This window comes from Passer montanus, unplaced genomic scaffold (assembly GCF_014805655.1).
Source record: "Passer montanus isolate IOZ18808 unplaced genomic scaffold, ASM1480565v1 scaffold35, whole genome shotgun sequence".
Lineage (NCBI taxonomy): Eukaryota > Metazoa > Chordata > Aves > Passeriformes > Passeridae > Passer > Passer montanus.
Genome location: NW_024368263.1, coordinates 804,717 through 831,523, shown reverse-complemented (window position 1 = coordinate 831,523; position 26,807 = coordinate 804,717). Strand labels below are relative to the sequence as shown.

At 42.3% G+C, this 26,807-nt stretch overlaps 1 protein-coding gene across 2 annotated transcripts in view; it reads left to right on the top strand.

Annotated features, from left to right (window-relative positions):
- FOXK2 (forkhead box K2) overlaps window positions 1-25,513 on the top strand; it is a 52,717-nt gene extending 27,204 nt beyond the window's left edge. The window contains exons 2-9 of one of the 2 annotated variants that reach the window (XM_039716318.1): window positions 12,738-12,932; window positions 15,557-15,704; window positions 16,141-16,287; window positions 19,004-19,197; window positions 19,989-20,164; window positions 21,056-21,352; window positions 21,711-21,917; window positions 23,295-25,513. In XM_039716318.1, coding sequence (XP_039572252.1) covers window positions 12,738-12,932; window positions 15,557-15,704; window positions 16,141-16,287; window positions 19,004-19,197; window positions 19,989-20,164; window positions 21,056-21,352; window positions 21,711-21,917; window positions 23,295-23,491 — 1,561 coding nt within the window. In that variant the 3' untranslated portion in view covers window positions 23,492-25,513. Of the gene's footprint in view, window positions 1-12,737; window positions 12,933-15,533; window positions 15,705-16,140; window positions 16,288-19,003; window positions 19,198-19,988; window positions 20,165-21,055; window positions 21,353-21,710; window positions 21,918-23,294 lie in introns of those variants that run through there. The other variant, XM_039716319.1, reaches the window with a different exon arrangement.
- Window positions 25,514-26,807: the final 1,294 nt, after the last annotated feature.

Here is a 26,807-nt window from a genome sequence, read left to right as displayed (position 1 = left end):
TGACAGAACTGTAGTATAATGCTGCACACATACAGAAAAATAGGAAACACTCTCTCTAACTAGGGATTAACATTTCATTTCACCACTGCACATCTTTCTGAAAATCAAAATCTTTCAAATATCAGTTGGTTCTTAAGTGTGAATGGAAACATGTTAATTTAAGTGCTGTGAAAATTGGTGTTTGCAGTTCTCTTTGTGCAGCAGCATATGCACTGAACTCATTTGCATCTCTTCAGCCAGACAAGGAGATTGTGCAGGGGAATTTTGAAGTAATCCTATGACTGCTGAAATTGTTAAATATGAAATCCTGGGTTGGGGTTTCACTACAAAAAAAAATTAAGTATTTGTAGCAATCAATATTTGTGTATGACAGAATTATATTTTTAACAGCCAGTGGTATTCTGCTAGAGGGAAGATCCAGCTTACAGATGTGGGGGGAGTTGATAGTTGATAATTTGGAGGATTTTTTGTTATGTGACTGTTTTAACAGTTCCATTGAGGGAAGATGCTCAGTTGGTAAATGGGGGATGCCTGACTTGGACAAATGTCACTTGATTTTCCAGGGAGGGTGAAAGTAAGATCCTTTGCTTTATCTGTATCTCTGCTTATCCAGCAAAGTTCAATTTTTTGAGCAGTTTGGCTGGATCTTCTCTGCCTAAGAACCTTCCTGGAATTGATTACATCTTGATTTTTTCAGCATTTCAATCACTTTATAAACTTAACTACATCAATTTGTGTGCTTCAAGGAAGAGTCAGCTCAATATTAATTTTTATTCTGGAAGTCTTTAACTGATACTGTGTCAATTACTGCCTACAAAGTTGCTTTGGCTCTGGCAGAATGACCAGAGGTTAAGGCACAGTGAAACAATGTATTATGTACCAGAACCATTTTTTTTTCTTTCAGATACCTTTTTTTTTTTTAGAAAATTCAGTGGTCAGGAAGAGCTAAATCACAAAAAAAAAAAAAAAAAAAGAGGCTGGAATTTGAAACTAAACCAAAAGAAGCTGCTCTCGAGACAAGGTTGGTTTATTCTCAGAAAAGTCAGATTGGGCTTGGTTCACACAAGCTGAGGAGATGCTTTTGTCATCATCCTCCATCCCTGCTCTTTGTTGTGTGGGATTGATCTGTCATTGTGGATTCCAGCCCTGGCTGCAGGAATGCAGTCAGAGTCAGCCCAGGCTGAAGGGTGTACAGCAGTGTCCTTCATTTACATAGGACAAGAAATAAAAGGTGAAAATAGTGCTTTTATCACTAAAGCAGTTTGGTATTGCAAAATTTAAAAAAAGAAAAAAGGCTGTTCTGGCCAGTGAAAGATTTTTCAATTTCATTCTGTTGGTAAAAGGCAAGGTAGGAGTATGGTTAATTAAAAACAGTAGATAAAACACAAATAAACAAAATGAAAATGTGTCCTTCAGTGTCACCAGGGGTAGGATGTGCCCTTGTTTGTTGGACACCTCCAGGTGTGCATTGCAGGGAAGTTTTTGGGTGGTTAAGGACAAGTTACAGGAGTAACACTTGCAGTAACCTGACAGCTGTTTGTCACCTGGAATGAGGAATTCCTTGGTACTAAAGGAAAGCGAGTGAACAGTCCTTTCCCTCCACATACTTTTCAGTATTAAGATAGAAATTTTAGCTTTTTGTTCTTTATTTTTTTAATTAGTTGAAATATTGCTTTAATTTTCTTCTGTTCAATAAGGGTTTTTCCCTTATTGAACAGAAGAAAATTGAACTCTTGCTTCTCACAGACACTTAGGAAATGAGTTTTGTGTTGTTCAGCAGCCCCAAACCCTTCAGTATTTGACTGTATAGATTTTAATTAGAATGTATGCATTTAATAAGCAGTTTTCATGGTATAATAGCAAAGCACTGATGAAATGAAAGTTCCTTTAGCTCTGTTTGGGAGAATGTGATATATGGTTTAAGATATTTGTGTGTGTGTTACTTTTTGCCATGTAGGCTTCACAGCCACTACCTCTGTGCTCCTTAAACAGCTCCTCTTGTCCAACAAGCTCTGATTGAGGTACTTCTGTGTCATTTAATGAACCAATCTCCCTGTTCCTGAAGACGTGTCTCTCACCTGATGCTTTGCCTCTTAAAGTGGTTGTAGAAAAAGGAAAAATTGGGGGATGATCCAATGGTTTAAACAAAGATTGGGTGTTGGGAAAAATATGTTCTGTTCCCAGCTCTGCTGCACACTTTGCCAAAACAGCTTGGCCAAGTCACAAATCCGTTTAATCTGTTTTTGGAAATAGGAATAATACTTCATGGGCAGGCAGATGATGAAATTTCAGTGCTCTTTTCCAGCAGTTTTTATCAGGGAAGAGCTTTGCCTTGTCTTTTAAAGCCAATCCCTTGGGTTTGAAGGGGATTACTTGGTGTGCAGGGTGATGTCTCTAACTCCCTCCCTGCTCCCTGTTTTTGAAGGCTGTTGGTGCTGTTTTTCCTTGTCCTTCAGGCTTTCTTCCATACACTGTTCCCATGTGAATGCTGCTGTCCCTAACTTTGGTGTGCCTCAGAGTTCAAAACCCACTGGATCTGCTGAGCTGACCTGTGCACAGTGTGTCAGTGTTCCCCAATGGAAGGGACAGCAGTGGCTTAGTTATAGTTAAGACCTTGAAAGTAGCACAGAAATCAGTTTTGGAAGCTTATCTTTCTACATTAGTTCAAATCTCAAGCTTTCAAAGAGAATGGTTAGAGCAGCTGCATATTGGGAGTGTTGTCTTGTGTAATGTACTACAGCACAGGTTTTAATTCAGGTCTCATGGTGCCTTTTGGAGTCAAGATTAGACTGTGACATGGCTTAAACTTACTGAAGCATCAGCAGCCTTCTCCATTTCAACTGGAGTAGTTTTCTGCTGAACCAGTGTATATAACTGGAGGTACCAGTGGCTCCTGGAACTGGAATTATGGTGGCTGGGACCAGAGCTGGTGCAGGCAGCCAGGGAGAGCCTGCCCTGTTTGGGACACAGAGCTGTCACATCCCTGTACCCCATGAAACACCCCCAGGGCAGGCTTTTACTGCAGAGAGCCTGGCAGGAACCCGGGCTTCAGGAGCCTTGGTTTGTGTTGTTCATTACTTCAGTAGATGTTGTTTGCACTGGGTTTCACTTTGCTTAATGTTGAAGAGGTGTGAGCAGGTGTGTGTGTGTGTGTGTGCACCTAAACTCCCTTTAAAGCAGTGCAGCACATCCTTAGCCCTGCCTCGAAGCACTTCAGGCTTTTCCTTGCTGTGACAAAGGCTTCATGACCTGCCTGCCCATTTTCACTCACTCATACACAGATGACAAACATGGGCCCCAGTTTAGCTCGTGTGGCCATGCTGAACCCTCTCCTCTCTGCTGATGCTCCTTCAGTACATGACAATAATTGGCCTGTGTTCTCATGAAAACTTTTATTGAATCTATTTTTTTTTAATTCCTGGACAGATTTCTACTTGCGTGACTCTCTGACTGGTTAAATCATGTCTGTTGTTTTTATTTGCTTTTATCCTTCTGTGCTTTCCTGCTGCCCCTTACACAGGCCACAATTTGAGAACTTGGCATGGTCTCAGAACAGCTCAGGAGGAGGAGTGCTTCTTGAAGGATATTTTCCAATAACAACGTGCTTCTTGTAGATTTGTTTCTTTACTTTGTGGCTTTTCAGACTTTTTGGCGTCTTGATTGGTTCTTGAGCATCCACACAAGTGAGAAAGGAACCTAAATTTATGTCCCACTGTGGAGCATTCAGTGCATAGAACATTTCTAGAGGGTCTGCACATTCAGGAGAAAAGTTTTAGGAATTTGCAAATAGAATGAAAATTGGAAAGTTGTTAGAACAAACATTCTGGAGAATATGCTTGGTTTATTAAAAAACTCTCAGAATATAATACAAGAATCTTGATTTCTGTTAAGATTCCCAGCCCAGCAGTGTCACCACAGTGAAGCAAATATGGAATGGCTCTTGACCATCAAACATCTTTAGGTAAGCAACTGTGAAATTTAATTAATGCCCATAGCTGTGTGAGAGGAGGCTGAAAAAAGCCTGTTCTTTGACCAGACAGGCAGATTTAGGGGGGAAATTAAACACTGCTCTCTACTCAAAGTTCGAGTTGGTAGGAAGCAGTTTTTGTCATTCTTCAATGGCCTGAGTTAGTCATGGATTTCTGTGTCAAATAAAGGGTTGTGCTGCTCTTGGAAGCAGAGTTCTGCCTTGAAGAGCCAATCTAAAATAAACTTTGCTTCCTTGAATGGGGAATAATCATTGTGCAGCCCAGCTTCAGTGGGTAGCTGCTCTCTTGGTAAGGAAGTTGGGGCATAATTTTGCAACGGAATGCAGGTCTCTGATGAGGTAATAAATGAAGGCTTTTGTTACTAAAGTAACGTATGAGTCACAAGTGCTTTTTTTATGATTATGCTTGCGTCAAAACACATCATGACAGCACTTGTTCACTGTACTCCTCCTACTGCTTTAATTGTAAGGAATGTGAGATGCCAGGAGCTGTCTGTTTGGCTCCCAGCAGTTCGGTTTGCTTCGCTGATAGCTTTTATTTAACACTGATTGATATTATTAGAACCTCAGTGTTTCTGTATGAACTTTTGCACCCCCACGAGTACCCTGTGACTGAGCCTGAGGTGCCAGGCACATCCAAGCAGCCAACTTTTGGTGGTAAAGGATGGAGTGGGTTTGGTTTGTCAGCTTTGGTTCAGCTGTGGTTGTAAATTCCTGTGCTTTGTGGGAAGTTTTGGAATGGCATTTACTGTCACGGAGAAAGTTGCAGCCTGCATATTTATGGTTAAATGCAGTTATCTGGAAGGAAGAAAAAATGATAATTGATTTCTGTTTTCCTGTAGCAAGTGTTTTGTTTGTGTTTTTTAAGCAGGAAGCTGTTGTGTTCTAGAGTGATGTATGGAGGCTTTGTTGGGACTGTTTGCAGTTTGGCTAAGGTAGAGGCATTCCAGCTTTTGGACAAATTTTAAATTGTTTTTATAGTTTAGTAGGAAATGTAAAGACTGAGACCACACAACCTGGCTCTGCACACTGCTTTTGTGTACAGAGATGCTAAACACCCGAAAATGCAGTGTTTCCATAGGCGGAGTTTCTTTTGTATTCACAGGCTGGGGAGCCTCAAATTCCAGAGGCATTACATGAGCAGTTTTAATGAATTAGTGTCTGGTTTTCCTGCAGCAGATGTGACAAGCAGCTTTATAAGCTGCTTCCCATCGATCGCTGTTTTCCAGCTCTTTTGTGTCTTTCTTTTGCTCAGAGAAAAGCAGGGAAGAGCTCGGTTTCTACAGTAACTGCTGCCTACACTCCTGCCTGCAGGCCAAGTGCTTTCTCAGTCCTGCAGCCTTGCAGGGCTACTGCATTGAAATTCTCTAGGTTTTGTTTGGGTTTCTGGGTTTTTTTTCTTCTTCTTGCTGGTTTCAATATTTTGCCCTTTAAGAAAAGAGGGGAATGCAGTGGAAATTTGCGATTTTGAGATAGGTAGTTTTAATTAACCACAGCACATTGCCATGATTGTAAGATAACCTAAATATTTTTGCTTCTGATCGGTACCAGTGTTGTGTGGTTGGTATGGAAAGAAAAGAGATCCTGGCTGCTGAAAGAAGAACCTTTGAAAATCTGTGATATACTGTGAACACCTTTTTCTGTAGCACAATAATGCAGGGGAGGAGTGAGATCAGCTTCAAGTTGTTAATAGAATCCTTTACATTTGCAGCAAAATTTGCTGTAGTGGAACAACTTCAGCACGCTCTTTTCACTCTAAACTCTCAAATAGCCTTAGAGAAACTGCTGTGAGCACAGGGTTAAAAATGCCCAGTTTCTCATGATGTCAGCTCTGGGAGTGGGAACAAGCTGAGCACCATTTCAGATGGTGTCATGTGTTTATTACCCCGTTTGTGTTTGCTACTGCTGGTTCAGGAATGTTCCTCTTGTCGTCATCAATATTCTGCTGTCATAGGATCATTTTTTGACGCAGGCAGGTTTGTTCCAGACCCTTCTGAGGCAGGTCAGAACTGTTCCTGAAAGGAATATCAACCAACAGCTTTACATACTTCTTATGCACTTGCTAAAACATGAGCAGGGAAGTCTGTGAGTGAGGTGTCCCATGGGGGAGCCAGTAATTTATAGCTAGATTGTATTTCCAGCCTTTGCTTACAATTTGCTACAAGTGTTTTATTGGCCAACTTGAATTAACATGAGGCTACAGCAATATTTCATCACTTCTGATGCTGCATAGATCTTTGCTTTTGAATCTTAAGAGATCAGAAAATAGAGATAGATGGATCAGTGAGTGATGTTGCTCTTTAGGGTGTTTTCCATCCTGTTAGGTGGCACTGTGTAGACAGCAATGGCACACCTGAAAAAATACCAAATCTTTGTGAAGAGAATGCCCAGTGCTCAGAATAAAAACTCTAATTGCTGGTTTAAAAATCTGCCAGTGTTTTGTTCCTTGTGGCATTAGAGGTCGAGCGTGCCTCGAGCCCTCCCAGTCTGTGTGTGGAGGATGTGCTGTGCAGAGATTGATCTTTGGGCCACAGAAATCAATTGCAAAGGATACAGGGAATTAAGGGGAACACGTGTGAGCTCGGGATTCAGTCCCCAGAGGAAAAACTGCCACTCTTGAAAGGGCAATTGCTTTTTGGGTAACCTCTAGAAGTGTCCTGACTAGTAATGGCCAAGCATAATTGAATGTAAATTTATGGTAAATTGGCCACATCAGGACTTGGTTTCAAAGCAGGGAGGAGGAGGAGGAATCCATCCCACACAATGGATGGGGACATGGCCCTGTGGGAAGTGATGCCATGTTCTGGCTGGGGTGCTTTCTCACAGGTTATGGTCAGCTGCAAGCAGGAGGGCATCAGAAATGTCCTTTCTAAAAGTCTACTAGAGGAGCTGGGCTTTGTGTTCCATTAATAGAAATAATTTTTTTTCATCACCACTCCTCCATCAATAGAGAAAACCAGATATTCCCATTGCCAACAGAGGAGAAAGGTTTACAAATGCCATGTTAAAGCTAAAATCTCTGAAAGGAGCAGAAGGTGGGACCTACATGAACAAATTTTCCATTGAGAAAGTTATCCCAGTTTAGGATTATAAGAAAATAATTATAATCTAACTCGTTTTATACTGGAGCACTCTTTTTCAGTGTATCTGTGATAACTTTTGCTATACTCTTAGTGATGGCAAAGTGTTACTACAACACTTTTAAATGTAATCCTAGAAAAGACTTTGTAAAACAAATATCTGAACAGTAATTTCTGTTTAAACAGTCAAGACAATGCCTACTGTAAAAAATTGTGTGGTATTTTCTTAATAACCTGTGCTTTATTAGTAATCATTTAGTGCTGGGAGTTTTCAGGTGGCTACTCAATATATGACTGTTTGGATGGATTTACACATCACCTTTGTTGTTGTTGTTGGAAGCCCAGACTTTCAACTGTTGGGTGCTTTTCGATTATCTTGATATAAAAACAGCAATTCAGTTCAATTTGTCTTCTTAATAAGTTTTGGGTTTGTTGATTCTTTTAGCTCTAAAGGTGATGACTCTATTCCAGAAATGGAGTGTGGTATTGACTTCCAGTTCAATTAAACACAGCCCAAAGTCTTAAAAATAAATTCTGGATGTGAATAATTCAGTATGCCTGCTCTTGGTGTTGAGCAGTCAGAAACCTTTTGGTAGAAAATTCAGACACTGGAATATGTAATCATACTTCAACTTGTTGGGCTTTTTTCACTTCCATGATATTTCTAGTTGTACTTGTTAAGACTCATCTTTTAAGTCTTGTTTATTAAAAAAACAGTTAAAAACCACAGGCACATATTGTTTAATCTATAATTAATATCCTATTAATCCATTGTGATGGAATCAATAATAAATGAAGCAGCAAATGGAGAAAAAAATGAAATTGGGGTCCTTGTGCTTTCAAATGGAAATTTACCCATTAGCAGGAAGTCAATCAAATTGTAATTTCCAAGCACCATGTTCCAGTGGACACTTGCTTGAATGGACTTGCTGCTGGAATGCTCAGGGCAGGGGGAGAGGATAAAGGACCTCAATTTGATTTAATTTAATTTTTTTTTTTCCTGGAGAAGCCCAAGGCTGGGTCTTAGTGCATCCTTCCCCTGCCTGAGGAGTGGTTGTAGAAAACCTGGGGCCAGGCTGTGCCAGAGGCTCACACTGTGGGCACAAGCAGCTGTAGAAATTGCAGTGAAGAATTGTATCTGTACAAATGAGAAAACTGTTCACTGCTTGAGGGTGCAACTAGAGGAAATGAGTTGCCCAAGTCTGTGTTTGGAAGGCTTCAGAATTTGGAGAGACAGGCTCTGAGCAAGCTGGTCTAACTGGAAGTTACCCTGCTTTGAGAGGAGATTGGGCTGGACACTTTCAGAGGTCCCTTCCAAACTCAGTTTTTCTCTAGTGTCTGAAAGATGTAAAATCTCAGTTTTTGCTCAACTTTCCAAAAATAATTATTTCAAAAGTGAGCCTGGGAGTGTGCACTGTAGGTGACTAAGTGTCAGTGTGCACATCTTCAGCCAGAAGTATAAATAAATGAATTGGCTGTGAGAGTTACTTTTACTGGAACAAGGGGAAAGTTTGGGAACTAGATCACAAGTAGGTAGGTAAGAGGAATTACAAAATGAATTTGTTTCAAATCTCCCTTCCATGGAAAGGAGACCATAGCTAGAAGTATGGTAATTTCCATGGTTTTTTATTAGCTCATTGATCAAAATAGCAGAAGGAAGTACAAATAGTATCATCTTAGGCTGCTGTAGTGTCAGAGGAAAGTGGCAAAGCCGTGTCTGGTGGTGCAGATGTTGATAATGACCTGTGCTTCCCTTTGTGGGGAGTCAACACTGCCTGTGTTCACCTTGAAAGTATTTGAAGTCAAAAATCGACAGAAGCAATCTCTCAGATGCTGACTGGGTTCTTTTTTGAGTCTTGGCTTTTTAATGTGAAAACTTGAAGCTGTCCTTGGCTCTCAGTAAATCAACAAGAGTTCAAAACCAGGCATCTTGTTATTCTTTCAGATCTGGTTAAATCCCAGGGGATCTTTAAGTTAACAGGGGTTCAGTATCACAGTCAGTGTGCAGGAATTGAGCTGTGCACTTGTAACTACCCTGACTTCAGGGGTTATCACTGCTCAACCCTTATCATCTATTTGAATGTAAAATCTGGAGGTGCTGATAAAAGAACCTGCTGATCAAAGTGGCACGGCAGCTTCTGGCTGATTTTGGTCCTGATTCTTAGAAGGCAATTAAACTGGAATAATTCAAAGGATACTGAAGCACTTGGTGTCACAGCAGGGTTTGTGTACAGGGAAGAAATCAAATTCTTCTGCTGTGTTTTGGTTTCCCAGATAAAGACAGGATGAAATTCCTCCTTCCCAGTCAGATGGTATTTTCACACAGGCAGAGCTACAAGTGTATCATCAGCTTTTCCCTGCAGTATGGACAGAACTGCTGAGGGAAAGTGAGAAAATACTGCAAATACAGATGTGACAAAACTGGACTTGGCTCAGTTTTACCCTGAGACACTTCTCTGGCACCCTGCAAAGTTCTTAAACTCTGTAGAGGTCCTGCCTGGATCAGCATCACTGTGTTTGCCTGGGAACTGCAGATATAGATGAGTTATCTGTGGAATAATTTGAAATTATATGATGCTTGGTGTCTATTTTCCAGTAGTCAACCCACAATGAGGTATTTTTTAAATTTAAAGCAGAATAATTGAGATTATGAGCTACATTTTAGTTGTGACACCTCCTCTGTGGTTCCCTGGATCTTACAGTGGCTCCATTGTGATGCTCACCTGGACTTGTCATCAATAAATATACAAAACTGCTTTATTTCTTTGGGATTTTTTTGTAAGTGGGTTGTCTAGATGAGTTTCTCCTCCAGTAATCCATGCTGTGGTAGTGTATTGTGAAACTATTGCAAGCTTTTGAACAGTGAGTAAAACCCAGTTCAGCTTGTTGAGGACTAAATGTTTTGATGAGGTCTCTCCTTGTGGGTGTTTCTGTGGTTTTTGTTTAGTTCATTGTATAACTAAAGAATATGCCAAAACCAACTTGATTCTGATCAAATTAGAACATGTTCTGTACTTTGATTTTGGATGTAAATATAATACATTTGCATAACTGCAATTTATTCAGGAATTCTCTTGGTTAGTGTACACTCTTTATTCTGCTTTTTGGCTGAATTCCAGCTATAAAAATATCCTTCCATTTAAAAAACTGTTTGCAAATATGAATCAATTGACAGATGTGGTCTTTTGATAATATTCAGGTGTTTATTGCTCTAACCAGACAGGGATTTGTAAGTACATTGTATTTGCTTACTTACACTGGCCTTTCAGGCATGGGAAATGTAAACTGCACTGGGGTTGCCTCTGGGTTTTCATGTCTGTCAGTTCCCAATTTGTCTGACATGTGTAGAACCTCTGGAGTCCCCTGGTTGGTCAAAGCTCCTGTGTTTGGAGCTGCTTTTTGTGGGTTTTTCCCAACCTTGATGAACATTTGGGAGCCCCCCTGTGCTCTTGCCTTGTTTGCCAGAGGTGCCCACAGGGAGATGATGCATTCAGGGCTGCTGTAGGGTAAAAGGGAGATCTTTTAGTATGTGTGTGCCTACATGGAATATCAAAGGAGCTGCTGAGTATTCCTGAATATTCTTTTTCTGCCTTTCCATGCTCCTGAAGCTGTGGAGATCCACCTGTTCCCCATCCTCACCTGGTGTGGCACAGAGGGCTCCAGTTCCTCAGTGCTGTGCACTGGGGTGGTTTCTAACCAGGCAATAAGGACTCTAACCAGGGAATTGGCCCCTAAAGCCACGTCCAATTCTTCCTTGAGTTGAAATAAATTTGGTCTTACAAGCTTTTAAGGTAAATTTGCAGGTATGGAATAGGCTCATGAAATGCATAGGGAAGGTGAAATGCATATGTGCATATATATGGAATAGGCTCATGAAATGCATAGGTGTGTGTCTGTGTCAAACAGATGTTGTTGTTCACTTTCTCACAGGGATTTTTACTTAATCTTTGGCTGTCTTTGCATACACTTGAGTGTTGTTTTTATTGCTGCTTAAAAGAACTGCTTGGAAAATATTTTTATTAGCGAAACATCAAGACCCCTTTCCGTTGTCACTAAAATGATACAAGGACAAAATACTTTCTGCTGGAAAAAGCAAAGAAATGAGTTCTTAGTGAATATATTAAAGAAACCCAACCCAGAAATTGGTCCATTTAACTTCCTTGCTGAAATGCTTGTGCAGTTTTTTGGCATAGATTCCGTTCCTAATTTAGTACATTGAGCATGTTTCAGAAATAGGTCGTCTGTTAAATGCGGACACGGTCCGTACGCAGAAGTAAGACAGAGAGAAAAGGAAGGTCACTGTCAATTCTTTCTCTTTTTCCTGATCCTTGAATGTGGATTGTAAGGAAAAAGAACCACTGTGGTGCATGTGGCAGGGGACATAGTGAAAATCAAATGCTGCCTTTGTTCTATAAACATCCTTCGATTCATTTGAAGATATGAAAGCCAAAACACAGGAGAGTTCATTTCTGAGGCCACTCCGCAGCCCAGTGTTCCTGCCAATTCTTACATCACTTTTATGTTTCATATATTTTTCCAGAGAAATGATCACTTTTATTTACAGTCTGTATTTTGCATTCATAGCTCATTTCTTACTCCTTGTTCCAGCATGTGCTTGTTTCCTTTTTGTATAAAACTAGATCTGCCTAGAAGCCTTAAAAGCAAAACAAACCCAAAGCCCAACATTTTGTGAGGTTTGTTTCTGGGTGTAGTGGCGTTGGAAAGTCCTTTTCATCATGTGGGAGGTGTGTAAATGTCGTCGTGGGTTTAGTGCTCAGTGTAGTCTAACAACTTAAGGATGAGGAGGTAGCAAAGATATTTGAATTGTATTTTTAGAGATGCTTTTGTTGAGACAAAATTAAGTTTCTTATTTGGTCAAGATTGAGCAAATTTATTTACTGAGAAGTTAGAAACAAGCCTGTCCTGTTTAATTGGGTTCATTTCTAAATGCTGTGCACAGGGATGTAGAAAAGGGATTATCCTAAGGTACATTCATTGCATTTTATTTTTCAAATTTGTAAACAGTTGCACATTGTTAATTTATTGTTTCTCATTAAATTTAGGTGTGTAATCCTTGGTAATACATGAAAATAGGTAGTTTACTGAAATTGGGTCTTAAATACAGCTCTGAAAAAAGGTGTTTGGATGTAGTACTAAAGCAGCAGTATACTCTGTAAATGAACAGAATTGGAATTGATGTACGTTTAATTTAATAGGTATTTTAAGAGAAAAGAACCCAAATGTCTTACACCAGTCTATGAAACTGGTTGGACCTCAGATTGGCCAACGTTCATGCTTTGATTAATTCTGCTATCATGGACCAACTTGCTCATTTGCTGAAGCCATTCCTTGGCATCATAAAATAATGAGGTTTTGTTTTTAAAATAGCTCTGCTTTGGGGCTGCTGCAAGATCAGGATGAACCTCAAGAAATTTAGAGACAATGCACAAACTGCCCTTGTTAGAAAAAATTGCATTTCCTTGTGTTCCTTAACAAATGTCAGTTGCTTACCTGGGGATCTTTTTCTTGATCTCTTAAAATGAAGATGGCCATGGGTAATTATAAATATATATATTTATAAATTATAAATTCTAAATGAGTTTAGGTGGTAATGTTCAAGTTATTCAGAAAGTCTTACATGTATTTGTTTGTTTATTTTTATTTTTCAGCTGTACTTTCAGGTTTCCCAGCACAAACATCAAGATAACATTCACAGCTCTGTCCAATGAAAAGAGAGAAAAGCAGGAGGCCCCGGAGTCCCCAGTGAAGCCTGTGCAACCCCAGATCTCTCCCTTAACAATAAACATTCCAGACAACATGGCTCACCTGATCAGCCCCCTCCCTTCTCCCACGGGAACCATCAGGTATTTAAACCCTGCAGGTGGCATCAGGCCACCTACAGTCAGCCTCAGCACAACTTTCTCATTCAGGATTCTGCTTTTGAGGTCAAAATTCAGCTGAAGCTCAGCCTTACCTGCTTCCAGAAACCCCCTTTCTGCTGACATAGTTGCATGAACATTAACATGTTCAATATGTAACATTCTGCTCAAGAACCTGGCATTTTCCTTGCATTTCAAGAATTTAAATTGCTTTTTGCTCTTGCATGCTTATGGCAATGCTTCAAATGAGACAATTCTCAATGACGCCATTTTAAAACGTCCTGATTTGCCACTGTCCTCATCAGGAAAAATGGTGGTTTGGGTTATTATTGGTGTGGAAAATGGACTGATCTGTTACTCCAGAAGATTTGGTATTGGTTAGTCACTGCTGGAAGGGAGCAGACCTTTTTCTGAAAGCACAGGCTGAGGTGCAGAGCTCAGAGTCAGGGTGGCTGATCCAGGATTTTCCTTGCCCTGCTGCTTCTTTGGTAATTGCAGCCCTTGTCCCACCTGTTACTTGGGACCAAACTCAATTAACACAAGCAACCCATCCTCACAAATTACTTCAGATGGAATTATTCAGTGTCTTGGAAAGATCAGGAGCAAAACTTCCATGTCAAGGCCCTGAAAGTTGTTTCAGTCATGTTCATGCTTTTGAAAGCTTTTTTGTTCCCTCTCACTTCCTATGTCTTCACTTGAGTGGAGAACTGTCCATGCTTGTTTTTAAAAAGGTACAGCTTGTTAATGAGATTTGAATGAAAGGATAATTGACTCCTTGCATGTTAGCCAAGCTCTTGGTCTCTGTCTGGGGGTGTTTAATGACACCTGCTGAAATGATGGAAGCAGAGAGAAAAGATACCTAGGCTTGTCTGTGTAACAGGTTTGCTTTCTTCTGAGAAATTTCTATTGAGGGAAAACACATCTTGCCAATGACAGAGCAGCTCACAAATATTTCAGATATTATCCCATCTATCACCACTGGCTTTGCCTCACTATGAATTTTGTAATTCTCTTCAGGCTGTCATGCACCTGTTGAGTAGTTTATTACAGAAAAAAAAAAAAGATGACAGTTTGGAGTCTATTTTGAGAGCAAAGCCTGACAGTTTCTCTGTAAATCATCCTGTTTTGTAGAAGACTTGTAAACTTGCTTTGATTGTACCATATGTGTCTCTTTGTCAATATATGCTGAAGTGAGCAGAGCAGAGGGATGTTGTCAGCTGATACGTGCAAACACAGAGCAGGAGTGACCTATATCTAAAAAAATAAATTGGCTGCACATTTGGGCTCTAACCAAGGATTCTTCTGTACAACACTCAAAAATTGCCATCTCTCTCTTATAGTAAGTATATCACTAGTAACAAATCATGGGTGGATTTCTTGGGAAGTGAAGCTTTGATGCTTGCAGTGTAAGTATATATTGCCCAATCTATAGTGTTTGTCTCCTTCTGTACATAAAAAAGGAGGTAGCAAAAAACTGGAGGGGCCAGGAAGACAAATAAACATTGACAGACGAAAATTATTAAAGCTTTAGTGTATAGATTTAAATAACATTGTCTAGATTTATTTGTTGTTGATGTTTTGAACCATAGAATCAAAGATTAAAGATTATCTTTGGAGATAAGGCTGGTTCTGGGGGCACAGCCAGGTGCAGATTTTGAGATTTTTAGTTTTTTGGAATTTCTGCCTTGAAATCAGCTGCAGTATGAATTGCAGAGAGTGTGTCCTTGCAAGAGAGCTGCCAGAATTATTTTGGGGAAGGGGATGGACCTCACCTGCTGACTTTCTCTTTCCTCTTGGCTAAAAGGAAATCATAGAAGAAAATTGGCATCGTGCAGCTGCAGTTCCTGTGGACTCTGCAAGGCAGGGGACCACTGGTAGAAAGATGTTCCAGTGGAATTATGTCCAGTTTTACCTGGTTTTCTGTGATGGATGGCAAAATGTGAAGTGTTAGGAGATGCTCCTTAGAGTTTGGCACCATCTCTTGCTCTCTAACAGTGTATCTGCTCTGTTGGCCCAATACTGCATTCAGTCAGCTGAGTCAGTGCTAATGCATCTCATTTACAGATAAATTTATGATTTTTATACACATACCTATGTGTAAGTATGTGCACATGCCTGTAAACACTTAAAATAATACTGGCTTCATTTTAAATGAGGATCAAACCTTTTTTTACCTCGCTGCTTGTTATATTTCCTCAAATGTGCAAAAACACTACACAGGAGAGATGGTTTTTTGGGGGCAGACTGAACACAAGCATATGGCAGAAATTCCATGCAAGATGTGTGTCTTGTTCCCAAGGAGTGTCTGAAAATCTGTGGTTGCTGATGCAGTGAAGGTGGCCTTAAGGGGGCAAATCTTACACAAATATATAATCAGTTGATTCTTGAGGAGGAAAGCCTGGGTGAGGTTTCTTCCTGCAGTGGTTCTGATTCCATGGCTGGCTTAGCAAGGCACGGAAGGAGGTTTGCAATGGAAGCCCTGACAGCCCTGTAGCTGCAGCCTCCCAGCTCTGGTAGTGGCTTTGCTGCACTAAGAGCTTTTTGATGAGACATAATGTGGTGATATACTGTATAACAAAATAGTAGGATCTTCTTTTTATGCTCTACAGTGCTGCAAATTCCTGCCCATCGAGCCCCCGCGGCGCAGGCTCTTCAGGGTACAAAATGAGTCGTGGAATAGCATCTGACCTACATTTGATGGCTGACAATTCCCAGGCAGAAAACGACAAGGAAGCTTCGGGGGGAGACAGCCCAAAGGTAAACACAGCTTGAAACCAATCCCAGAAATTGCACCTGAACTGAGTGGAAGGATTGGGGTGTTTTGTTTGCTGAGGTGTATGCACTGAGTGGGAATTTAACATGCCAGGCTTTAAAAACAATGTGTAGGGGTTTGTGATCAGATGTGAAATTGATTGATTGATTGATTGATTGACCCCTGTCCTCTTTGGGGGAGGGTCTGTGTGCAGTCTCAGTTACAGATCTGTTTGGAGGCTGTTGAAAATCCTTTGTTGTTATACATACCTGCAAAATTTATGTTACCCTAAAATTGCTAATCAGAAGAACAAAGCTTTCTTAGATATTCTGCCTCAAGATTTTGGTTGTCAAAAAGCCCCCTAAGTCAGGTTAATGATGTTTTATGACTGTTGTATGTCTTGAGAGTTTGTTGATGCAGACTTTTCTTGTTTTTGTGCAGGATGACTCTAAGCCACCCTACTCCTATGCACAGTTAATAGTCCAAGCAATTACAATGGCCCCGGATAAGCAGCTTACACTAAATGGAATTTACACGCACATAACTAAAAATTATCCCTACTACAGGACAGCAGACAAGGGCTGGCAGGTAATTCTGATTTCTGGAATGATTTATTTTACATGTGAGCAATACTGGCAGCTGTAAATGGTCATGAGCAGGCAGTGGTAAGCCTCATAACCTTCAGATATAGAATTTGTCAAATGAGTGTGTTGTCTTTCCTCTGATTGTAAGTTTTCCAACAAAGTGCACAATTTACATTAGTCTGTATTTTAAATTCTGCTTTATTGATGGAATGGTGTTCTCTAAACCTCTAGCAGGGATGCAGACAGACTTTGGGGAAAGCCCAGTGCATTTGGCACTGGGTTTGAATCCTGTATGCTGTCTAGGAAAGGTGTCATGTTCTGTAACCTCCAGTTGTGTAAACATCCGAGATAAAATTGAGATATTAAATACTCCAAGTTTAGTTCTGCTTGAAAACAGGGATCTTGCCCATGCAGCAGGTGGAGGAACAAGTGTGTTATGTGTCATTATCTCACCCTGGTTCATGCACTGTTTGATTTGTGAACTTGCCCATTCCTGTACCAAACCTCTCAGCTCTGCAGAATTAATTTCTGCTTTCTTTTCATTTTCATAAAACCAGCCTCAGCTTTTGCCAGGATGACTAACCAAGTACAAATCAGTCTGGCAGAGCCTTCCCAGGCACACGTGGAGGCTGCTTTGGTGCTGTTTTGGGTGTCTCAGAGCCCAGTTTGCAGGGCCTGGAACACCTGGAGCACTTGGTCCATGCTGGGCTATCTGATCCCTCTGCAGTTATTGTCAGGGAGGTCAAATCTAGGGAGATTGGGTGAGAGGGAAAGTGAGGAAGTGTTAACACTGGCTGCAGAAGTGGAAGACTGAAGAATTCAATCCTTCCCTGTAGAGGAAGAGATTTTTAAATATTAATCACATCCTTACTTGTGATAGAGCCTCAATGAAAGCTGGGTCACTCTCCCAAGGTTAGTGGGGAACATGGCTGTTCCTGGCTGTTTGCTGAGGGTTTGCTTAGTCAAGGACTTGGCTGTTGTGGCTGGGAAGTCTCTTTTGTTTCCCTTTCCCACATAACAGTGCAGTATCCTGGCTGCACTCATGTTGTTTTAGCAACAACACTCTGTTTATGAAATGTTGATGTGTGTTTTGCTTCCTATTTTGCAGTACCTGCAGTGTCTGTGTAGGTGAGGTTGCTTTGTGAGCTTCATGAACCCAACACACACACACACACACACACAGAGCTGTGCTGAGCTCCAGAGCTCTGCCCTAGAGCAGGCTGTGGGTTGGGGGCTGTAAGGTTTCCTAAAGCCAAGTGATGGGCACAGCAGGCAGTGTGTTCTGGAGTCATTAATCAGCAGCTGTGCATAGAAACAGCTGGAAAAGCTGAAAATCAGATGTTCTTCAGTCACTGCTCTGCCAGCTTCTACACTTTGCAGTTGGATTGCAGCTCAGGTGACTTAGGATGGATGTTTCAAACCTTATTTGAGGCTATCTATGCACATATCATTCCAAACATAGAGTACAAACAGTGTCCCAGTCCCACACCTTAGAAAACAGATATTTATATCCTTTAGCACACAATGGTCTCATTTTGATGAGCATTTGAAGGCTCCTCTCTCTAAACTTATTTTAGCAGGTATTTTTGGATCCACTCCTTTATTCTAGCATATGGAGAAATAAATGCATTTTATAAATATGTTCTTGGCATCTTTCTAGTTATGTTTCCATTTTTGGCAGGGAAAAAACCATCTCTGGTTTCATCAGTTTGCATTCAAGAAATCATATGTGGTTATCATCACTGCTTTAAGTTTTCCAAACTTACCATCAGGGTCATGAACTCAGATATTTGAGCAAGTTTTACACTGGCTTTGCAAATTTTTGAGAGCTTTTGTTAACATAAAGTTTTTTCCCATTTACCTCTGTTCCCCCACAAGTGTTTCAGGGTGAATCCTTAGCATCAGTCTCGTCCTGTCCAGTGATAATATTGAGAGAGATTTTGGGGTTTATCTATGTTAAAGAAATAAAATAAAAAGAAATTCTGTGTGCAAAGCCAAGCACAGGTAGGGCAGCTTGAGGGTGTCAGCAGTTCTGTGCTTGCTCTGGTGGAGGAGTGGGGGGATGCTGCAGCAAACTGAGGATGTGGGAATGTGAAAGGGACCGTGGTGACAAAGATCTGGAAGAGCTGGTTCAGGACCTGCTGCCACTTGGTGTTTTAATTGCCACAGTAAATTCTTGGCTCTGTTATTGACACAAACTGGGCTGTGGGTGAATTCACAACACTCCAGCTGCCTTTGGAACTTGTGTAATTTAGCCTTTTCTTTCTGAGCTGTGGCACAGTAACAGAAGTGCCACACAGGATCAGAATCAGCGTGTGCTGTGTGCTGCTGGCCCTCCTGGAGGGAGCTGGGACACCTGGGGAAGGGTGGTGTACAAGCACTGACCATTTTTATTTTTGTTTTTAACACTGCATTCTGCACAAGTGTTTGTAGTGTTCTAAACATTGGTTTCAATCACCGTGTTTCTCATGAGAGAATGCAATAAATGGGATTCCTGTTATTTCCAATTAGCATACTGGGTTTTTAATTGTTGGGAAAGAGTTTACAAATGCAAGAGTCCTTTCAGGTTTATGGCACTGCTTGGTAGTGCTCTGAGTTCTGTTAAATGAACGAATTAAAGAGCTGAACCCCGAGTCTCCTATACTACAAACTGCTGCAGTAGGCCACATTCTGACTTGGAAAAGTTATATGAATTCTACATATTTTTTTATGTTCCATAGAATTCAATACGTCACAATCTCTCTCTGAATCGTTATTTCATCAAAGTACCACGTTCCCAGGAAGAACCAGGCAAAGGCTCATTCTGGAGGATAGACCCTGCCTCTGAAAGCAAATTAATAGAGCAGGCTTTTAGGAAAAGGCGGCCTAGGGGAGTACCTTGCTTTAGAACCCCTCTGGGACCACTCTCTTCTAGGTAAGGAAAACCAGATGAACAAAAAGACTATGGCTGTTGTTTAATCTTCAGGCTGCTACAGACTTGATAGCTTCGGATACAGTCCCAAGTTTAGTAATTTAATTTCATCCAGACTCAGTGTTTGAATTCTGTGTGTTTCACTAGGAGGCTGCCCCGTACACCAGGCTGGTGTTTATTGCTTGGTTTTAGTGTTAAACAACTCGGTTTGCATATCTAACTATCAGATTGTTAATGTATGCAAGCCTTGCTGTACTTTTGATGGGTTTTGCAGAATTATAATTTTAATTTCTAACTGCCATCCACTGGATTTTAAAACTGTTTACAAAGAAAATTCTCAGATACCGGCTACCATGTTATTGACCTTAGAGATGACAATTGTGTATTCAGTTTGCTAATGTTGGAGCAGAATTTGTGATGGGGAAGTACCTGGGTTTAAATTATTCCCTCTGTAAAGTTATGGCCTTTCTGCTGGTGCAGATCTTTTTCTACTTGCCCTGTAGCCTCAGATTTGCTCATTGCTCTTCTCCACCAGAAGAAATGTTCATGTTTCACAGATGTAGAGTTTCCCTAAGAAGGCATCCAGCCACTTCTTCTCCGTTAACTGTACCTGGAGTTTGCTTTTAAATTCTGTCCCTGTTGAACAGAGGCTTTTAAGAGATGCTGAGCTCTGGGCTGTGGCTGTGCCCTGCCCTGCTGCGGGCAGCGTGTTACGCTCCCATTAGAGAAGGTCTTGGGCTTCCGCAGTTCAGAAGTTAAAACACATCAGCTGCTGCTTTCATTTCTAACTACAGAAGTGCCCCAGCTTCTCCTAATCACTCTGGAGTGTTGTCTGCACACTCCAGTGGCGTCCAGACCCCCGAGAGCCTGTCCAGGGAAGGATCTCCTGTCCCCATGGAGCCTGAGCCCAGCGCCATCCAGCCAAAACTCGCCGTCATCCAGGAAGCGCGATTTGCACAGAGTGCCCCAGGTGAGCACCCTGAGCCCAGCCCTGGGGCTGGGGGCAGAGGGTCACCCCCACACACTGCCCAGACTTAATATGTACCCCAAAAATGAGTGTACGCTTCACCACTTGAGAGCAGATCTGTGAGAAACTCAGGAACAGCCAGGGAGGGGCTGTTTGAGCACGTGGGGCTGTTGTTACCTGCGGCTGCTCCAGAACCTTGGGTCACTCTTGCTGAGGAGAGGCTGTGCCTCTGTCCTGTGTAGGACTGTGCTGTCTTGGAACAGTGCTCTTGAAAAAAACCTGAAAGGTAAGGTTGTGTGTGTTAGAGAATAAAGGAAAGGCCTTTCACACCTCTGTGGTCATGTCGTCCTTCCACAGTGGGGGGATAAAAGAATTGAAAGGATGAAGAGAGATAAGAAATGTCCTATTTAAAGCAAAAAGAGCATAAGGCATGGTGGGATAAGGATGTGTTTGTTTAATTACCTTCTTTGATATACATTTGCCATCCAGTTTCTGGTGGTGATGTGGCACTACAGAGGGCAGGCATGTTGCTGTGCATTCCTCAGCATTCCCAGTGCAGGCGTGCTGCACACAGCACCTGCAGCACACACGTCTTCCCATCTGTGGAAAGGGATTTACTTCAATGAGTGCCAAGCACAGCTTTGTTTGGGGCAGAGCTGGGGTGCCCAAATGTGTGTGGGTTTTGCACAGCCAGTACAGCCCTTACCTTGAGCCTGGAGCTGGGAATAACAACTTGTCCTAACCTTCATTGTCCAGTGCTACCTTGTGGCTCATTCAGCCATTAGTGAAGGAGCTTGTTAATTCTCTGAGCTTTTAATGTGAAGTTTAAAAGAACGACTGGCTTAGAAGAAACAATGAAAACTGGCAGTCTAATTTTGACCTCTTTCTTGGTAGGATCACCTCTCTCTAGCCAGCCAGTTTTAATTACTGTACAGCGGCAGCTACCACAAGCTATCAAACCCGTCACCTACACTGTTGCAACTCCCGTGACAACATCGACCTCCCAGCAGCCTGTAGTTCAGACAGTTCACGTTGTGCACCAGATCCCAGCTGTGTCAGTCACCAACGTGACTGGATTGGCACCAGCAAACACTTACACTGTCGCAGGACAGGCGGTTGTCACACAAGCTGCTATGGTCACCCAGCCCAAGGTGGAACCTCAAGAGAATGGGGACCACAAGGAAGTCAAAGGTAAAAACTGTGGGGTTGTTTTGGCTCCTCTTTATGCAGAGGGATCAGTATTTGAAACTTAGAATTGTAGAACCATGGAAGAGTTTGGTTTGGAAGGACTTTAAAGCCCATCTCGTGTGGGCAGAGATGCCTTGCCCTGTCCTGGGTTGCTCCAGGCCTCATTCAGGGATGGGGCATCAATACTTGCAGGGCAAGGCTTGAAGTGTTTGGCTAAAACTGAAGATTTCAAACTGTAATTTCTCAGATATGTTGGAGCAAGTAATAAAACAACACACTCCCACTGAGGGCTGATTGAGTGAAACCAAGTGGTTCCTGAGCACTTTGTTAATTTTAACCAAATTTTCTCTCCTGTTTGCAGTGAAAGTGGAGCCTCTCCCTGCCATTAGCCATGCTGCAATAGGAGCTGCTGGTCGCATCATCCAGACATCGCAGCCCACGCCCTTACAGACAGTTACCATAGTGCAACAGGCGCCGCTGGGGCAGCACCAGCTGCCCATCAAAGCTGTCACCCAGAACGGAACGCACATCGTGCCCCTGAGCGCCGCCGTGGGGCCGGCCAGCGCAGGTACTGCTCTGCTGTCCTCTCCTGTCTCTCCTCTCCTCTCCTCTCCTCCTCCCTTGTTTTAGGGATGTACTCAGTGGTGACACCCCATCCTCTCTCCTTGTTAAACCAGACTAGAAGCAAGTTTTAAGAGCAGCTCCTGTAAATCTGAGCTGTTAAAATGGTGCCTGCTCCCAGGTGGTTTGTTGGAAGCCACCAACAGGAAAACCAGAACTTGCTTGTGGGTTGGCTCTTTGAACTGTTACTTTTTATTATGATTTTATTGAACCTGTACTGAAAAGACCAAAAATTCTGTAAGGTTTTGAGGTGGTTGGTGTCTGAATCCATCATTCCCCTCTGGGCCTTGGCAGGCTGAGTGGGCAGCAGTGCTTTGTCATCATTCCACACATTCCCTCTGCTCCCAGCATGGGCAGGTTTGCTCTGCTGGCAGGTCCTCACAGCTTGTTCTGACAGTTCTGCTTTATGCATTATCTGATAATGAAGGAGAGTTTTTTTGTCGTATGTTTACAGAAATACTTTTAGGGCTGTCTTACATCAATTCATTACCTGCATTTCTGCTCAAAAGTCTTTCTAATGGAGTGAATTATCTCCTTCATTTCCTTTTTACTCCTTTGCCATCACTGACATTTATAGGTCAGTGTTCTGGCTGCTGCCTCTTCACTTCCAGCTTAAGAGCAGCAAAAGCATCACAGTCAGACTTGAGGTGCACTTTCTGTGTCAGAAGGGATGTGTGGATAGAGCTGAGAGCCATGTGAAATATATTGAAAAGCTATTTCTAAAAGTAAGGAATAATTCTTTTTCTCTTTTTCCTGGATGCTGAAAACTCAGCTGACACATTCCCTGGCAGGGCAGCTGAGGGCTGCAGGGTGTGTAGGGAATGTGGCTGCACACAGGAGCTGAGTTGATGCTTCCCACTGTTGTGGAAATGGATGTGCAGTGAGGTGTGCTCCAGGTCCTGGTCTCTTGTTCAGTAATTCCTAAAGAAACCAGAGGTAATTCTCAGGCAAAGCATCTAAAGGGGCAGCTGGGCCCTTAGAAACACAGATTTGTGTTTGTCTGTGTGACACACACGGCTGTGCTCACACACACATTTGTGTGTTTGTCTTTGCTGAGAGAAGGTTTGTGCCATCTGAGAAGAAAGAAATGCAGAGCAAATCCTGTTCCTGTTCCATTTTCCATGTGCAATAGAGCAGCAGCTTTCAGATCCTGCTCTCAGCAGAGCAGCCTGGCAGCATTGCTCAGTCCCTGTGGGTCAGCCGAGAGCTCGGGGCTCCACAAGAAACTCCCATTTCTTACTGTACAATAAAATTTCATAACTCAATATCGTGTATCTGATTTGACAGGGATCAGGGTGCTGAATTTGTGTTCTGTTTTTTGCAGCTGCTGCAAGTCCTTTGCACATGTTGGCAACCCACGCGTCCGCGTCGGCGTCGCTGCCCACCAAGCGCCAGAACGGAGACCAGGCAGAGCAGCAGGAACTCAAACGGATCAAAACAGAGGATGGAGAGAGCATAGTCATAGCTGTGAACGTGGACACCCCCCCCGTGGCAGTGAGTGACAAAGGCAGCCAGAACTAGAAACTTTAGGGGAGTTTTCCTTTTTTTTAAAAAAAAAAAAAAATCACACAAAAAGAAAAAAAAAACCACAAAAAACCAACAAAAACAAACTCCGTGGTGCCAAAAGGAGACACTTAAATCTAACACCTAAAATGTTGGAACATGTTCTCACGCAGTGGGGAAAGGGGCCCTGTGAATCAGACTTCAACTTTCAGCACTGAAACAAAACCCAACACAGGTGGCCTTAAAACTTGGTAACTTCAAAGTCAAACTGCAGAACCATGTTGTTGTAGAGGCTGTGCCCCCGCCCCTCCTGCCCCACGGACCGTGTGTGCTGGGAGGGCTGCAGCTTTAACAGGATCTGTCAGATTTTCCCAGGACTGAGGATCTCAGTGTAACGGCAGCACGATAGCGCTTAGTGTGACTGGTTTCAAACGATTGGGAATTCCCAAAGGGAACAGAGGCAGGAGCCATTCCGACACCGTGGCAGCTAAGCCTTTCCGAACCACCCACCCATGCAGTTGTTGATAGATATGCAGTATTTTGTTGTTCACATGTGGAATTAGAAATTTTTGAGGTGTATTTTCATTTCTTTGCAAAACAATGGGGTCTTTGACATTTCAAATCACTCCATTTCTACTCCAGAAACTTTGGAATCACACAACTACTTTTCACGTGAAATTTTGTTTGGTAAAAAACTGAATGTAGGGTTTTTTTAACCAACGGAATGATTTACTTTTGTCTGTCCTGTTCAAGTTCAGATAAAGCTACTTTATTACATCTGCAAATTTTCATATTTTAGCAGTTGCCTGATAAATTTAATCAAATTTTATTACCATGTGTAGTGATCAAACGCTTCTTTGGGCTTGCATGTAACTGATTAGAAACTCTGATGTAAATGAGCCGTTAACTGACGTAAAGAACTGCTATGGATTTGACCAGAGCTGCACTTACCTGTTTCTCTCTCTGCTACCTTTTGCTGTTTGTTACTTTGTGTTGACTTTGACTGTCCCTGGCATATTTTTCCAGTCTAAAGTAAAACAAGAGTCTCGCTTAATATTGTGTATGTTTAAGATAACAGACTGTTCTTCATTTAGAAAGATAAAATTCTTTATCACGAGTCCTTTTAAAAAGAGTAAAATTATCTTGTCAGAGGTATATTCGATATTTTTAAGCTTAAGCACCCTTCAGTAGAAATTAATCTGCCCCGTTTCTCTGTAACACTTTGATGTCAGACACTGACCTCGGGGTCTCCATGACCAGTAGCTGTTGTGGTTTTCTAACAGTGGCTACCAGATTATGGTAATAATTTTTTTTTTTTTTAAGTGTGTGTTCTGCAGTTGAACATTTTAAAATGTATCGGTAATTTCTCACTTTAATGTGGTAATAGATTCCACTTTACATTTCAAAATTCAATTGAAACAAGGCTGCTGTTCAGTCTTCAACTCACACAACGTCTTGGTTCCTCCTGCAGCCAGGTGAGTGGGAGCTGGGCTGGCTCCATCGGAATCTGGTTTTTGTCCTGTTCTGTAATAAAGATGCATTATTTATATTTCCTTTCCTGCTACGAAAGGAAAAACTGTATTTTCATGATGGACTGAACAGTTTGGAGTGGTTATTTTAGGCAGCTTTTGGAAACTATTTACCTAAAGACCAAATATGAGAAATGTGTACAAGTTTTGTGTTCATCCACACAATGGAACTGTTACAATGTCTCTGCAGATAATACATTAAAAAACTATGAAAAAAAAACTCTACACAAGCTGGATTTATAACAGGCATTTAAAAAAAGAGCATAACCTGAAAAGAAGCATTTCTGTACAATTGCAACGTTTTCTTTAGAGGTTTTAAAAATAAAAAAAGTAAAGTTTTAACATACTTTTTTTAAGAAAAAAAAATCCAGTACTAGTAATTTAATTTGGTGTTGAATGAATTGACTAGAATGTGGTTTATTTTCAGAAGTGAGAATCTGTTCACAACTAGGGCTAGGTGAATAATAGTGTATAAGATTTTTTTAAATAAAATTAAATTTTATTCAGCAAATTAACTAAGTTGAAATTACTCAACAAGCGTGTTTGGAATCTCGATGTATATTTGGGGTTAATGCAGCTCCTGTGCCAGCCCCACCAGGCCAAGGCTGTGTGCCAGGGGCATGGAGGGGCTGGGGCTGGAGCCTGCCAGGGCTTTGCACTGCCTGGGGCACAGGGGGCACAGCAGCACTGTTAGCTGGAGCATTGCTCCTGTAGGGTTTAGGAGATGGCTCTTTCTGGAATCACTGCCATGATGTGGGTTTGGTGTCTGATCCCCTTTCCCTGCTCTGGTACAGTCTCTGTTTCTCAGCAGTTGGGGAAATGCTTTCAAGGACCAGGAAAACTTTGCTGGCAGCTGGGTCAGGTTTTCATGGCGATGCTTTCAGGAGCTGGGGAAACCCAACTCCCCACATGGCTGTGGAACTGCTGGGCAGGGTTGTGGTGTTTGGAGCTGAATGGGCAGAGCCTGTTCCTTGCACAGAAAGCACAGTCTGGATGGGTCTGAATAAACCCAGTCCTCGGGGAAGAAGAAAACAGCTCACCATGGAGGCAGTGGTGTAATTGTTGCTCTGCCCCAGGGCCAGGCAGAGCAGTGTGACCCAGCCCCAGCCTGGTGCCATTCTGTGGCTGCTGTCCAGCACAGCCCTTCTGTCCTGTGTCTGTAAGAACTGGTCGTGTCTCACATCTTCAACTGCACTGATTAATCTTGTACTTTCTCCTTTATTGTGACTACCTAAAGGCTCTGAAAGCAATCCTCGTGTTCCACAGTTCCTGCTGGCAGATCCCTGGAATTACTGCAGAACTGAGTGCACTGACTCATTAGTTTTCCTGTCAGGATTCTGAACTGTGACACAGGTACTGTGGAGAGAGAATGGCAAAATGGGGAGAGAAGGCGTTGAGTTAGTTTTTAATGCAAAAGGAACTGCTCATCCCTGTACTTCAGGAGCAGGTGCTGGTGCCAATCCTTTGTGTTCCAGGAGCAGCCGTGGGTTACTCTGCTTCCCTGGGGGCTGGGGGTGATCCTGAGGCCGTGTGGCACCCGCAGTCCATCAGAGCCAGCTGCAGGGCCCACAGCCCCAAAGCAGTTCCTTTTCCCAGAAGTGACTGACTGAGCACTGTTCCATGTGATTGTAGAGCTGTGCAAACCCTGCCTGCTTCACCCCCAGGAGCTGCAGCGAGCGAAGCGGTGCCGCCCTGGCAGCAGCCTGGAGGCAGCAGCAGCTGGGAAGGCTCAGTCCTGTGCTGGATTTGATCCCTGGGAAACAGCAGCACCTACTCACATCCATCTGCAGGTAGCACAAGGCAGC